Genomic DNA, 16145 nt, shown 5'->3' on the forward strand with positions numbered 1-16145 from the left:
GGGCCCCATGGAGGCTTAGGGCCCCATGGAGGCTTAGGGCCGGCCCTGATAATACGAAATGTTCTTCCCGGGGAAACTCGTTTCTTCCTCGTTGGTTCTAAGCCGGTCAATCAGGCCCGGTTTCACCCAAGAACCATTTAATTGTTTCCAGTTTGCCAGTACTTTCCCCAAACTGTGCTGGTCCAGCAGGCCCGGTTCTGACCCGGTCCAGTCAGCGTTAAGTGGTTCTGACTCTCATCCAGACAGGAAGTTTCATTCAGACCACCATGTTGCTCTTGGTGAGTCGACAGCAGCAGCATGATGCCGCCATCTAGTGGCCGCTTCTCACCGAGACGCATTCCAGCTCCTTTACTGATGCCGTAACCATGGTGATTTCTCTGAAAAAGTGCTAATTTCACAGGCAGCTTATTTCATTCATAACATGGAAAACATGTTAGTGAAAAAAATCTCAGTGGAGCAACAACTTTTTATTGATATTGAGGAATTACTGACAAAACAAACTCCTACAGCTTGGGGAAAAGTTGCTAGTGCTAGTTTTGTCTAATTTCAAATCTACTTGGACTAGTCCATTTAGTCTAGCCTAACCCGGTCCGTTTATCTAATCAAAGTCCGGTCTGGTCCGGTTGGTGAGGTGTGAACGCTAATCGACCTCTGACCCTCCAAACCTCGGTCTGGGTTCAGATGACCTGAACTCTGGTTCAGAATGTGAACACCAAGCGGACCGAAGAAAGCAGGAAGGATGTGTAGGATGCCCTACAGCGCAGGGCATTCTGGGTAAATCCAACCAAAGCTAACATGTTAGCCTAGCGCTAGCAGCAGAAATGGCTCCTGGTCTTTAGCCTAGAGAGAAATCCTCCAACCGCTAAAATCCTCCATCTTGTTTCCATCTGGTGAAGAAGGAAGTTGCTCTCAGCGTCTTCAGAGGTTTTTGTGTCGTTTCCTTCAGTGGTTCTTGGTGCAGCGCCCCCACAGGCCAGGAGGGGAACAGGTTGGTTTGACTCAGAGCAGCTGGAGGAGGAGCAGATGTTCTGGTTCCAGTAGAACCGGGTCGACCGGACCATCAGGAGGGGAACAGGTTGGTTTGACTCAGAGCAGCTGGAGGAGGAGCAGATGTTCTGGGTCCAGTAGAACCGGGTCGACCAATAGAAACACTAGGTGGAGCTGAAGCTGCTTTAATTCAACATTTATTTTGTCACTTTAAAAACATTTTGTGGACATTCGAAATATAAATACATCTCTCTCACACAGCCCTGATCTAAAGGTGCAGCAGCAAACCGTCGACAACTGAACCATCGTCTGGATCCGAGAGGACGGGGACAGAGGGAATACTGGACCGGAACCGGTCCGGTTCTAACACATCACCAGGAAAAACAAAGCGATGATTCAGTGACCAATTCCTGCGTTTATAACCTCTAAAGTTAAACTGGACTGAACCCAGGCTCGGAGTTCTGATCCAGGTTCTAATCATCAACTTGCAGCAACATCATGTGAAACCAGCTGTAATGATCAGCTGGTCCAACGGATCAGAACCTCCCACTACAGACGGTACCGGATCTGACCCGGCGTCTGACCCACAGGAAGCTGCAGAACCTGTCTGTTGGATACAGATGGATGTTTACCTGGACAACCAGCATCCAACCAGCTCCAGAGTCTAATCCGATTTCTTCTTGTTGAAAATCAAAGGAGGTTCTGCACTGCAAAACACTAAATTTATTTTTTCGGTTTAGTTTCCAATTCACTTGAAATAAGATAAAACTATCAAAAAGTTCCTGTCAGATTATTTCATTTATAACATGAGAAAAATGTTTTGTTTCAAGTGAAATAATCTGCCAGTGGAACTAATATTGATATGTATTAATGAATTATTCACCCGAAGCTCCTTTACCTTGTTCAAAGTTACTTGTAGGTTAATTTTCTCTTATTTCAAGTGAAGATATTTGCACTGCAGACCAGAAATACTTGGTTAGATTTTATGTGTTTGCAGTGCAGCAAGGAGTGACAAGCAGCAGCTGTTTTAGTAGTTTAATGAGCAAATGAGCAGTTTCTTGTTCTTCTTCTTGTTAATACCTGGCGGAGCTGCAGGAAGATCTGCTGCGTTTCCTCTGAACACTGAGGATTCACTTTGTTTTCAGATATGGAATAAAAGTCGCTCCACAGTCTGAACGACGCGAGTCAGAGAAGATGGAATAAATTATCCGAGCTTAAAAATGTCCGTCGGGGTAAACTAAGGTCTCTGCTGCTCCTCGGTCTCCTACCAAACGCTGAGCGTAGCGATGGAGCGGCTTCTTGCTCCTGGTGGCGGCGTCCTCCCATCGCCCTGCCGCCGCGGCCCGTCCGTCTCCGAACGGCGGATAGGAAGGTCCAAACAGCTCCACCGCCCTGGATTCTCTCTCGGTTCGTTTCAGGTCTAGTTCATGGAGAAGAGGCGAGTTTCTCCCCCCGCCTCGCCGCCCGTTTCTGTCCTCTGGGTGCTCAGCATCTCGGTCTGTGCGGCCACTGGGGGGCGCCATCGTTAGGACGCCTTGCCCAGCTCTATCTTCTTCTGGATGGCGCGCGCCGAGTGGTAGATGAGCGAGTCGATGAGACCGGCCACTGGAAGAGTCGGGAGAATGCGGTGAGCTTCTCTGCTGCTCAGTTAGCATCAGAACGAAGGAGACTGACCTGTGAACACGCCGCCGATGATGGCGCACACGCCCGTCAGGAAGTGAGTCAGCGACCTGAGAAAACAGTCAACATTTATACTGAAGGATTTATTATTTACAGCAAGTCTGAGTTTCATCCAACAGTTGAGCTAAAAAAGTGGATTGTTGTTGTTATTTTTGAAACTGGTGGTTTCAAAGTGTTCAAACATGACAGATTATTTCTGTGACAAACAGGACATTTCAACAGTCGACCCCGTTCTGGTTTTAGAAACTGGCCGTCTGCCACGACCTCACCTGTGTTTTTCTGTGAATTTGACCATCATGGGTGAAAGTTCGTAGAGAACAAAGACGCCCGGCAGACCCTGATCTCCTATTAAACCGTTGGCGACTTTCTCGTGCCTGGTGACGGAAAACTGATTCGTTTTGACCACCTGGAGGTAAAAACAAATTCACAGAAAACATGTGGAAAAGAGTCCAACAAGAAATACAATAAACACGAAGCTGTTTAACTCACCTCTCCGTCTGTTTTGACGTAGATGGTTGGAACAATTTTCACAAAATACTGGTACATCATCGATGCTGTGGAGACAAACAGCAAATTAAACTTTACTATCAGCAGATTTTAAAACTGAAAAACCCAAATCAGTCCAATAATCTGCTTCTGACTGGCTGGATCTCCATCATGATGCTCAACAAAGTTTAGAGCAACTTTAGAGGTCAGTTCAGAAACTGGCTGCTTATTTTCCCAACTCTGCATTACTTGTTCCGAAACACTTCAGAAGACAAGTGGCAAATAAAAACTCATGATCAGAGAGAAGTGTCAGCGAATAATGTTGTCTTACTTCATACATTTCTTTGGTGTAAACAAAACAATTCCTCTACTGGACCCATTTATGCTTCATTTTATTTCACAGTGCTATTAGATTAATATTGAGGAAAATAAAGGAAAACCTTTAAAATGTATTAAGAATTTTTGAAACGACCAAATATAAAGATTTATGTTATTAAGGCTAAAACTAAAGTTAAAACATGAACATTTAAAGTACGTTATTGTAATGACAACCCAGTTATTAAGGTCTGTTCTAAAAGAAATGATAGAAAAAAGCAATGATAAACGGAGCCGCAGGGGGCGCTGTCCGTTCCGCCTTTATTTCTCTCCCTTTCCTGCTTCCGGTTATGGAGGTCTGCTGCTAGGAAGACATTTAATCGCAGCTGCGCTCAAGAGCAAGAGAAATTTTAAGCGGAAAAGCAAAGCAGCGAATTTATCACAGCAGAGTAACTGAAGGTAAAATGTCCTGCTGTCCCGTTTCCCGGTGTTTGTGGGTAAAAAATAGTCGGTCTGAAGGTGAACGCCTCACCTATGGAGGCCGCAGGTGGCGTTAGCATGGGAAGCTAACAACAACCTGCGGTGGGGTTTGGGGATGAAAAGATAAACACTCAGTTCTAATCCGCGGACTTTAGCGGTGATGCCTGACAGAAGCTAATGTGCTAGCAGCTAGGTGCTAACAGCTAGGTGCTAACAGGTGCTAGCAGCTAGGTGCTAACAGCTAGGTGCTAACAGGTGCTAGCAGTGAAAATAAACCTCTGATTAAAGTCAACAAACTGCAGCGGTCAAAAGTTGCATCATTTACTGGAGCAGAACAGAAACAGACTTAATAAAAACATGAAGAGCGACTGGCTGTGTGGCTCGTCTTGTGATCGGAAGGTCGTTTCCAGCTTCCCAACCCGAACCTGCCTGCAGATCGGTGTATAAATGAGACTCTAGTGTAAAGCGCTGAGCGGTTAAAATGATGGGATAAAGTGCTTTACAAGTTCAGTCCATTGCTGTTTCACTCACCACGAATATTAGGATAATGTGTTTCTGTTAGAAGTATTTAGCTAAAAAATTGGCTTAAAAAATTCCTTATATTAAAATAGTTTGAAAACAACGTTTATCTCAATTTGTGGGACAATTTCTCTCTCAGCAACATTCATCATGACAGGCTGCAGGTAGCTGCGGCTCTTTCAGAGGGATTTCACTGGAACAATCATTTAACTACATGATGCAGGTTATGCACATTAAAAGCTGGAACAGAATTAAGAGCTAATTTCTAACCCTCATTTTAAATTTCAGTCAAAGTCATGGGAGATTTCAAAACCTAATTATTGCCATAAAATGCTTAAAAGATATTTTACATAATCTGCTTTTGTAGTTTTTAGTCTAAAATGTGGTAACTGACATTTGGTTCAGCTGCCCCATGTTTTGGTAATTATTGTGCAATAATTTGACAGTATTTTAACAGTGATTAATTACAGCAGATGGAAATCAGCCCAACACGTTCTCTGCTGGGTTTTTCTCTTCAGTGCCGTTTTAACGGCAGCATCAGGACAGATTGAACTGGGGAGGAAGATTTTACTGCAGAGAAACAAACTGGTTCAGTTCAAGGACCTGCATGGATCAGAAAATGAGCCTCACTGGGTCAATATTGGACTTTCAACTCTCAAATCTTCATCCTCCACAGAAAAAAAACCTCTTGGTGCATCTAGAATTCAGACCTTTTTGTTGTTGGTGCTGTACAAAGTGCAGCTATATCTGAAATCCAAACTGGTCAGATTTTGGCTTTGAAGATTAAAAATGAAGATGAAATGAACCCACATTTAGAAAGAGGCTAATCATCCGTCAGGTTTCCTTCGTTGTATGCAGCAGATTTTAATCTCAGCGAACCTCAGATTAAAACCAGCTGTTGTTGCGTTTGCAGATGCCGGTCGCTGTCGGTCCGTACGGCCAGACCCAGCCCAGCTGCTTTGACCGGGTCAAGATGGGCTTCATGATGGGCTTTGCCGTGGGAATGGCTGCAGGCGCCATGTTTGGGACTTTCTCCTGTCTCAGGTGGGTTTGGACCAATAAACCCAAACAGAAAATCATTTATTTATTAAAAGTAAATTCAGATGGACAAAGGAAGTGTCCCAGTCAAAGTCCACTTCTCTCTCAGCTGTTTTTATTCAGCATTGGTTCAGGTTGAAAACTCAACATGTCTTTGCTTTTCATGACTAATTATTGTATCTTGGGAAAAAAACAAGCTGGTTTATTAACATTTACATATTTTATAAGTGTAAATTTTAGCCAATTTTAAAGCCTAACTTTCTGACTAACTGAACCTTTGTCTGGGAATAATCTGGGAATAATCTGGGAATAATCCTGAGGTCTGCCTTGCAGGACGGCTGCGCTAACGTTTTAGCCGTTGGTGAAAACAGTTTCTGTTTGCAGGATCGGGATGCGGGGCCGGGAGCTGATGGGCGGCGTTGGGAAGACCATGATGCAAAGCGGCGGGACGTTTGGCACCTTCATGGCTATCGGGATGGGAATCCGATGCTGAGGAAGACCACTGCCTCCTCTTCCTCCCTCGGACTGTACAGCCTAGGGACTCGGATAACCACATGGTCCAAACCCGCCGTCTCGTTATCAATAAAGGTTCTGGTTCGTCACATGACAGTCCCGTTTTTATCCTCCATGTTTTGCTCCATTAATGTGGAACGCTTTAATTTAGTTCAGTAAATGGGATTAAACTCTAAAATGGATCAGAAGCTTTTAGAATGAGCACAGGAAGCGGGACGATACCTTGTGGCGCCGAGACGTCGGTTCCGTCCAGCGGATTTACGATGCCGGGGTAATCTTTACCAAACGACAGGTGCTTTATCAGGTGGGTCATGTTGATCTGCAAACCACAGAAGAAGAAGCAGCTTCAGAATTGAACTGATGTCTTTAAGCCTCTTAAGAGCAAATGAAACATTTTAAATGTATCCAGAGAAACGTGGAAACTTACGTTGTCTAAACCAAAACTCTGCAGGTCATGAACTGCAAACAAAAACACAAACCTGTTTAAAATAATCCAGAAACATTCAGACTCGCATTAATAAAAGCATAAATGACCAAATCAGGAACATTCAGGATAAAAAACAGCTGAACTGAGGGGCAAAAACACCAATCGCCTTTCGTCAAAGTGGTTACCATGGCAACAGGATCAGCATCACGGCCTTCTCAAAGCCAAAGTACCGACTGACACACCGACCCATTTGAAATGACACCGAAACCACAAAAATGCATAAATTAAGCAGTTTTCTACTTGAATACGTCTTAATTGTTGCATCGAACATGAAAACTTTCTCTGGTCTGTAAACGAATCGGGTCCAAAAGAATCTTCTTGGGTTTCAGCTCAGCTGAAAGCAGAAATGAGCTTTTGAATCCCTCCGTGTTTTATTTAGTCGCTTCGAGGAGGAAACCTGCAGCTCAACCTGTTTTCCTTCCATGATCCAAACGGAGACTGAAGAGAAGAACTTGTTCATTGTGGGACTGAATCTAGTTCAGATGGGTTGGTGAATTATGAACATGAATTCATTCACTTTGCGGCCTGAATCGGAGTTTCTCTGGACCAATCAGGTTTCTAATGTTTGATAGATCAGACGTCAGACTCGTGGCTAAGAACTGCAGCGTTTATTAGTTAACTAGTAAAAATGTATCACATTGAGAAACTGGTTGTACGTCTAAATGGATCTGATAATCATGCACTTTTAAATTAATACCTAGATTATTTTTCACATTGATCCAGCACTGAATGCGTTTAAGGCAGAAACAGGGAAAGGTTTTCCTGAACACGCTGCATGCATGCATTCACTGGCATAAAGGAAGATGGACTTACTTTCCACAGCGTGCACTGCAGAAAGAAGAGAGAAGAGTCACTGGGACAGAGCAGCAGACATGAAACCCGACAGCTGAAGGTGGAGCTGCACAGCTTTCCAAAATAAGAGTTTCCAGACAATTTACCTCAAAATCAGGTTGAAATCGACCGATAAGCTGTGAATTATGAAGAATATAAAGATAAATAATGTTACTTGTGCGCTAAACTAGAACTAGTGTGCAGCCCGACCCACAGCAGACATCTTTCCAGGACAGGACGTGTTTGGGTCTCAACGAGGTTCTGGATTGATTCTCGTCTCTCGTTTCTGCTGCCGACACTTTAAATATCGATGAGACGAACGAATCAGAGTCGCTTTCAGCACAGGAAACCAAAACCACCGCAGGCTTCAGCCCAACCTTCCCAGTTCAAATCACCCATTGTGGATGATTGAACATTTGGGTTCGTTTCAATTTCCTGCCCTGATTTGATGCCACAGAGGAAGAATCAGCTAAAACAGTGAATGAATGAGTGAATGAATGAGTGAATCACATACTTCATTAATCCCAGAGGGTGAAGCAGCTTCAGTTCGTTATGCAGACAGAACTACGGTGGCCTGGACGGGTCATGGGAGTTAAACTCACTGACTGGATCAGTTTAAACTAAAAGTTAGTCAAAACTTCACAGCTGGTCCAAATGATTCCTAAACGTGTTAAAAGTATGGGAAGCTTTCACTGCAAAACCACAAAGCCATTTAGTTCCTGGAGCAAATGTTTTATTTCACCTGACATAATTTTGTAAAGCACTTTTGTGCCGTTTTAAACCTGTTTTTAAAATTTCTATATAAATAAATTTGACATTGAAATAAAATATTTGCTGGAGAAACTAGACCAAAAATACAAGATTCTGTTTTTGCAGTGACTAGAAGGTTTTATGCAGTTTAGAACAATCGATAAATCACTTTTAAATATTTAATTTTTGCTTTGGATTTTTTTTCCTCTCTGGGTTTTCAGAGTCCAGCGTGATGTCATCGCCCAGGGCGGCCATCTTGATTTAAATTCAGGTCAGCTTTACGAATATTAGAGCCAGGCTGCCATTTTTATTTTTAATCATGAGAATAAATTTATACCATAAAAAGAATACAGTCGGCAATAAAGTCAAAATAATGAGAGAATAAAGTCGTATCTTTATAAGAACTTTTACATAAAAAACCAACAAATTTAAATGAGGGATGAAGCAGCAGAGCTTCATCTGAAGTTATGCTGTGATGTAAGATTTACAGTTATATTTAACACCTTAGAATCCAATTATCAGCAGGACTTTGAAATGACTGGCGCTAGTTCAGTCAGAAAAATGGGCCTCTGTCCCTTTAAGAGGCTCCTGCTCTTTCAGCACATCATTAGGCTGTTTGCAGCCATTTTTAATAGTTGGTATGATGAGCTCAGCAGACGTTTGGTAATTGCTGCTGCCGCTAGTCTGCAGGAGCTGAGTGGGGAAGGAGACGTTCATGCGACATGTAGAGACTCGCCACCACCAGCAGGGGGCGTGAGGTTGTTCAGGGTGGAACAAAGACGACAGATGGATGAACATGAGAATCAGTCAGAGGTTCCAAAACAAACACCCTTTATTCTGAAGGAGGTAATAAAAAACTTCTTATACAGTTTATATTTTCTTCATTTTGCTTTGAGGAACAGAAATTAGATTCCAGCTGAATTAAACTGTTGAACTCAATGACTTTTATACGCATCTATAAATCGGAGTAAAACAGAACAAAGGGCGTTTAAAGGCTTTGCTCAGTTAGATGAAACGTTCTCACCGTGAACATGCGACTGCTGGAAACTCTTTCCTGGTGCAAAGTGGAAATTTCCTGCCACCTGAAACAAAGTGTGAAACGACTCGGGATCAATTTTACTCTAAATGAGAAAAATTACTATGAATAGAAAATATATGTAGACTCAGACATGTTAATGCTGAGCTTAAAAAAAGCCTTAAATCAACAGGAGGACGATTATTGGCACCGTCAACAAAATAAAGCAGATCAGTGTTTCTAGAAGCTTTTAATTTGAAATCCAAGACTTTCTGTCATGAAGCAACGATAGCAGCAGCGCCATCTATAGGTGGACGGAGCTCAGCGTGTCGACTAGCATGATGAGGAACTTTGAGGAGAAAACGCAGCTGGTAGACACGGCGGAGGATCTGTGATGCTGTGGGCCGGTTTTCTCTAAAGATCCTGGAATCCTTTGTTTCCAGCAACATTTTTATGCACATTTTGAAGCATTGCTTCAGAAACGGTTGATGGAAACCACAAAATCTGATACAAAGTCTCAATTCTGCCAAAAAGTTTGGCTTTTCCTGAAAGACTCGATGCAGAAAAGAAGGAAAAGTTCAGATGTAGCTAAACTTTCCAAACTGAAACATTTCAAACTCCAAACCTTCAGCTCAGAGGGGAGAGCCGTTCCCACACCATGCTAGCAAGCAGCCGCTACTTCCTGTTTGTTACAGCCATGCTAGCTAGCAACATCTGGCAAAATAACATTTGTGTTGATTCTAAACCAGGAAATGGAAACAATCCTAATTCACAACTTTGCAGCTTAAAACTGTCGTGCCAGTCGGAGGAAACATGGCCGCCGAGTCGACGCAGCAGAGACGCTGAATGAAATCGCCGTCTGCCTCTTGCAGAACACAAACGGTTTTCATCTTTCAGGGAGATCTGAACACAGATCACTTCTCTGCATATTCCATCGTATAAAGTTTCATCAAATTAAACCGTTTCTTGTGACATGGATGCCACGGCGACGAGAATACTGCGCTCCAATTTACCTGTCCAATGGTAACACCTGCCCGTTACCATGACGACGCACATCATATGTGATGAGAGGCCAACAAAATCTGGGTTTTGTAACAAAGCTTGCTTGTGCGGAAGTAAAGGTAATCTGATTACTTTTTTTGCAATTGCAATTTCTTACTTGAAGAAAGTAATCAGATTACAGTAACTGCCCACCACTGGCGAGGCGTGAAGGTCTGACCTTGTTGACCTCCAGGAAGCCGTAGACCTGGCAGCCCTCGTTCTTCTGCTCCATCATCTTCTGCGTGAAGCCTTCGCGTTTGCACTGCTCGATGGTGTCGGCGCTCTTAAAGGCCCAGCCGCGCCGCCGGTACGCCTCGCGCACGTCGTCACAGGTGTTGCAGCACCTGCACACACACGCGTGCAGATGGACACACACACACACGCGCAGAGTTAGCAGCAGTAATGGCAGCAGGCACATGGCCGGCAGCGGCGGCGTTTCTTACTTCAGGTCTTCGGTCTCGGCGCCGTAACAGCTCTCACATCGGTTCGGGTCCAGAGTGCTCAGGTCGAATGCTTCCCCATCTTCAGCCTGACCCAGTTCTGAACAACACAGAACCATCTGTGACTATAAAACAACGTTAGCTTCATGCCGTCTCTTATCCAGTAAGTTCACTGCAGAAGGACAAAATCTTACAAAGTATTTTTGTCTGGTTTTTGGTGCAAATATCAAAACATTTAAATAAGACAACTAACTCACAAGTGACTTTCAGCAGACCGAGCAGCTTATTTTCAGTAATAATTTCATAATTGTAAGAGCCATATGAATRAAATGAATGATTATTGAGGTGACGGGAGCGCATGCCTTTGACACTTGGGTGGTGGGCGTGTCGAGGTGGGCGTGGCTGTCACTGAAGGTATGAATGGGAGCCATACTGGCGTGCTGGCTTATTATGTTTGAGGAAGTGGGGGCACCGGGTGGTCATAATTTCTGTTGACCGTGTTTAATGCCGTTTATTGTTGGCACTATTGGATGGTTTGGCCTGGTCAGTCAGTGCAAGATCTGAAGTAAGACATTCAAAGTGAAATAAATAGTTGATTGCAACAACAAAGAAGCGGCTTGGACTTATTTGAAGCACGCGTCGGACAKTTTAGAATTCCCCGAGTTATCCCAGTGCGGCCCTCAAACATCTTTAGCTTTGCCGCACAATTAATAATATTGCTGAAAAGTTCTAGTTCCACTCATGGATTTTTTCAGTTTTGCATGGGAAAAATGTCATGTTATGAAATAATCCAGCAGTGGGGGAGGACTTCCGGGTCAGGACTTCCGGGTCAGGACTTCCGGGTCAGGACCAAGACGGTGTTACGTCAATCCGCGTTTCCCCATCAGATCCGGTTCCACCTGCGTCTTCTTGCCGCTCCGCCCCGCCCACGCGGCAAAATACGCGCGTGCTCGTGGTGAGCACTGAGAAAGCAGCGCGTGGGGAACTACGGACACCGTGAAGGCTCAAACAATGTTTCGGCAAAGTTGTCACTTTCTTCACGTTTTAAATGCCGCCATTTCCCGCTTTTCCGGTTATGTGAGAGGAAATGAGCTTCCAAACGTACAAAACTTAACATTAGATTTCTGTGTCTGTGGACACTTAAAAGCTTCAATAAATAACGATGGGCTGCATTTTGCTGCTGAGAAACGAAGTAAAGTTGCGCAAATAACCGTGAAAGAGAAGCGGCGCTAACGGAGCAGCTGCAAAAGCAGTGAGATCTGGTATCATTCACTTCATAATTAGCTTTTATCTTAGCGGTTTCTGCTCTGTATATAAAGGACCTGAAGAATGAACAGGGTTGATAACATCCAGCAGCAGCGGCGCTGTGTTTTCAGCAGGAAAAACCCGCAGCCGGAAACCGCAGGGAGGATCTCCATGGTAACAATGGCTGATCGATCATTCTCATTAGCAACAGACAGAGAGTATCAGAGACTGAGAGAACGATGAGATCCTGGCAGTCTGAGGCAGCTACTCAGATCCAAGCAGGGGAATAGCGGCGCTGCAGCTGCAGGGAGTCGATCACTACGGGGTGATGCGGAGCCACGACTTTAGCAGCTAGTAGTAAACAGCTTACAGCCACGGCTAACTCCGGGAGCCGAGGTAGAAAAGCCTTTTCCCCCATAGTCCAAAAGACAGCAATGTGGCTGCATTTTTACTCCAAAATGGGTTCAGGTTAGGACTCCACAGTGTCCAAAAGAAAAAACATGAGTGCAATCAATCATTAGCATATTGAGAGTCTAGAGCTGATAATCTCCCCACTCTGCTCCTGGATTATGTTCAAACTTTTGAGTTTTATGTCAGATCCACATGAATTAAATGACAGAAACTAATTCTCTCACTGCATCTTGGATTCATTTTGTCCAGCTGCAGACTGTCAGACTGTCCAATCAGAGTCAGGTATTGTGTAGTTGGTGCTTTTAATCAGGTTTCAGTTAAATTCAAGTCTGGAACAAAATGTCACCAACATCACTCTGTCCTTCTAAAATCTTTCAGAAAATCGTAAAAATGCACTGAATTGTACCGAATTGTATCGCTCAACAAACATCATGATATATATCGTATCGTGACCAGAATATCGTATATCATATTGTGAAATTATTGCATCACTACACCCCTAATGTAACGTATACGTTCCACCTGGCAGGGACTTTTCATTTTATATAAACTATTTGATTTAATGGGACAATCAACAGGTATACTTATTTGTGGAGGAGACGGGAATATAAGACTTAATCCATGGCTGGACTCTTCAAAACAAATTAAAATTCTCATGTCAGAATACGGTGGTATAGATATCTGGAGGAGTTTATAACCAACTAGCCGTGATTACACTCATTTCTCTCATGCACATACGGTATACTCTAGAATAGATTATTTCTTTACTTTTAAAAGAGATTGTCATAGGATCTGTAACTGTGAGAGGCAACATTGGCCTCTCTGATCATGCCCCCTTATTATTAACTTTAAAATTAGACGAGGACCCTAAAAATACACAATGGAGATTAAATACGAGTGACTGAATGACCTCCAATTTACAAAACTAATCAAATCTGACAAACACATTTTTAAAAGAAAACAATAATGGAGAGGTTAGTCCAGAAATGGTTTGGGACTAAAAGCAGTTATGAGGGGTAAAATTATATCTTTTTGTGTCCAAAAAAAGAGCAAACCAATTAAAACTATCAGAATTAAATAATGAAATAAAAGAGGTTGAGACAAAACATAAGAAAGAATTAAAACCAGAACATAGTATAAAGCTTAAAATRTTAAGAAATAAACTTAATGCAATGTATCTCCAAGAAATACGAAAAAAGATGATCTATACTAAACAAAGATATTATGAATCAGGCGCCAAATTTGCTAAACTCTTGGGGAGAAAATTGCAAAAACAACAAGCAGATAACAGGATATACAAAATAAGAGACCCAAATTCTGAGAGGTGTGTTTAAACAAAATGAAATCCAACAAGCTTTCCAAACTTACTATAAACAATTAAACACACAACCAAACTTAAAAGATGGGCAGCAAATTAAACAGTTCCTTGAACAACTTAACCCACCTGTTCTGTCAGATGATCAAAATCAAAGGTTAATGGCTGACATCACAGAGCTTAAAACAAACAAATCTCCGGGTCCAGACGGATTTCCATCCAAGCAATTTAAGTTAGTTATCACCGTTCCTCCTTCAAATTCTTAACATGGCTCTGAAAGAGGGTAAAATGCCACCAACATGGAAACAGGCTACAATATCAGTCATTCCAGAAGAAGGAAAGGACCATCTCAGCTGCAGTTCTTACAGACCTACTATCTCTGTTCTTAATATTGATTATAAGCTATTTACATCCATTCTCTCAAGGAGAATCCCAGAACGTATCCATACCGATCAGACCGGTTTTATCCCCCAGAGACAAACCCATGATAATATACGTCGTACATTGCATATCCTGAACCACATTCAGAAAGACCAAACACCGGCTGCAGTGATCGGCCTTGACGCTGAAAAAGCTTTCGATTCAGTAAGCTGGGATTTTCTATATAAAGTACTTGAGAAGTTTGGTTTCCACTGCAATTTTATTGACATAATCAGGTCACTATACACAAAACCACTCGCACGGATAAAAATCAATGGATATCTGTCAAATACCTTTGAATTAGAGCGTGGAACGAGACCAGGATGTGGACTCTCTCCTTTACTGTTGGCCCTCTATATAGAACCGTTAGCCCAACTAATACGACAAACTGAAAATATCTAAACATTTCTGGTGATGCTATATGCAGATGACGTGTTGGTATACATAAGCGAACCAAACATCACTGCCTACGTTGTTTCAGAGTTTGAGCAGCTTTGGTGAATTTGCAGGATATAAACTGAATGTGAAAAAAACACAAATATTGACATTTACTTATAATCCACCAAATTATTTGCGTACTGAATTAAAACTTAACATGGAAAAAAGCCGAGAATTAGATTTAAAACACTACAGCTTTCAAAAGAAAAAGGGGGCATGAATGTACCACATTTAAAGAACTACTTCTATTCKGCTCAAATTAAACCACTGATAAACCTATGWAATAAAAACTATAAGGCCCGATGGAAGGATATCGAATTGKCTCTGWMCCCAGACACCCCGTTACAGGMAGTCTTRGGGAATAAAGATGTAGGACAGATTAAACTCCAAAATGAAAATCCTTGGATAAGATCCCAATTAAAAATCTGGACAGATGTTAAACAGGAATATAAACTACATGATGTGCTAAGAATTATAAGATGGTGTGCTTACGATCCTGACTTTAAACCAAATCAAACAGACACAGGATTCGTAGTTGGACATTTAAAGACATTTCTCATTAATGGATAAAGGACAAGTAAAAGACTTTCAAACACTTAAAACGAGTTATAACCTGGGGAAACAGGATTTTTATAAATATTTACAAATATGCCATTATCTTAATCAGGAAGTTATTAGACATATAGATGAACAGGAACCAGTGCTTAAAGAAATACTAACAGCATATCAGGCCAAGTCCAAAAAAGGTATTATCTCACGGTTATATAAGGGGCTTATGAGTAAAAAAACACATTCTTCTTTATATGTGAAAACAAAATGGGAAAAGGAAAGTAAAATGGAAATACCAGAAGAAAAGTGGCATAATTACTGCATGACAGTTTGGAGATGTACCAATTCGTACAGAGAATTTAACTGGAAATGCTTACTTAGATTTTTTATAACACTGAAACAGAAAATCTCTCATACCAGGGGGAGCCTGAGTGCTGGAGGCAATGTGGAGACGCAGAACCCAACCACTGGCATATATTCTGGGACTGTACAATTATAAGACATTATTGGGTAAAAACACACARAAATATGGAAAATATCTTGAATATAAAAATACCTTTTCAATGTAATATTCTTRTTCTAGGTGACAGAATGCCGACCTGACAACGCAAAATATCTGTTTCAAATATGAATGACAGCCTGTAAAACCCGTCACCAGTCGCTGCTCCTCCCTGAACCTCCTATGTAGAAGAATAGAGTCTTAATGAAAGATTAACGTTTAATTCATTTTCAAATGAATTAAACGTTTATCATCTTGTGGTCCAAATGGATGTCATATGTCAATAAACACAATATGCACTAAATTGATGAGAATTTGAAAAGAAAGATTATATACATAAAAGTATGTCTCCAAAACAAAACCCCCTTGTTCTCTTTTTGTTTTACTTTCATAAATAAAAATGTAAGGAGAAGAAATGTATCAGATCACAGACTGAAACTGACCTTTTGTAATCTTCTCAATGCCTCAAAAATAAAGAATAAAAATAAAAACAAATAATCCAGCAGTGGAACAAGTTATTTTCATCAATATTAAGGAATTATTTTCTTGTTAGTTTTGTCTTATTTCAAGTGTAATGAGATATTTTCAGCAGAAACTAAACCAAAAATAGTTGGTAAGATTTGGTGTTTTTGCAGTGCGATTTTAGTGCTGCAGCTTCTGGGATTTTGCAGGATAAACCCTTCAGC

The 16145-nt window shown here is 41.9% G+C and overlaps 2 protein-coding genes across 3 annotated transcripts in view; one reads left to right on the forward strand and one right to left on the reverse strand.

The window, feature by feature from the left end:
• Nucleotides 1-1168: 1168 nt before the first annotated feature.
• ergic3 (ERGIC and golgi 3) overlaps nt 1169-16145 on the reverse strand; it is a 21027-nt gene continuing 6050 nt past the window's right edge. The window contains exons 5-14 of one of the 2 annotated variants that reach the window (XM_008408202.2): nt 10586-10682; nt 10321-10486; nt 9111-9168; nt 7319-7333; nt 6446-6477; nt 6241-6337; nt 3157-3221; nt 2937-3073; nt 2662-2717; nt 1169-2592 (exon numbers count right to left, since the gene is read on the reverse strand). In XM_008408202.2, the coding sequence (XP_008406424.1) occupies nt 2513-2592; nt 2662-2717; nt 2937-3073; nt 3157-3221; nt 6241-6337; nt 6446-6477; nt 7319-7333; nt 9111-9168; nt 10321-10486; nt 10586-10682 (803 nt within the window). In that variant the 3' untranslated portion in view covers nt 1169-2512. The remainder of the gene's footprint in view (nt 2593-2661; nt 2718-2936; nt 3074-3156; nt 3222-6240; nt 6338-6445; nt 6478-7318; nt 7334-9110; nt 9169-10320; nt 10487-10585; nt 10683-16145) is intronic. The other variant, XM_008408203.2, reaches the window with a different exon arrangement.
• romo1 (reactive oxygen species modulator 1) lies at nt 3791-6114 on the forward strand. The gene is made up of 3 exons (XM_008408200.2): nt 3791-3927; nt 5381-5511; nt 5890-6114. Exons 2-3 carry the CDS (start codon nt 5381-5383, stop codon nt 5996-5998), a joined length of 240 nt encoding a protein of 79 aa, XP_008406422.1. The 5' UTR covers nt 3791-3927; the 3' UTR covers nt 5999-6114.

The sequence above is a fragment of the Poecilia reticulata genome, linkage group LG5 (genome assembly GCF_000633615.1).
Source record: "Poecilia reticulata strain Guanapo linkage group LG5, Guppy_female_1.0+MT, whole genome shotgun sequence".
In the NCBI taxonomy this organism is placed as follows: Eukaryota; Metazoa; Chordata; class Actinopteri; order Cyprinodontiformes; family Poeciliidae; genus Poecilia; species Poecilia reticulata.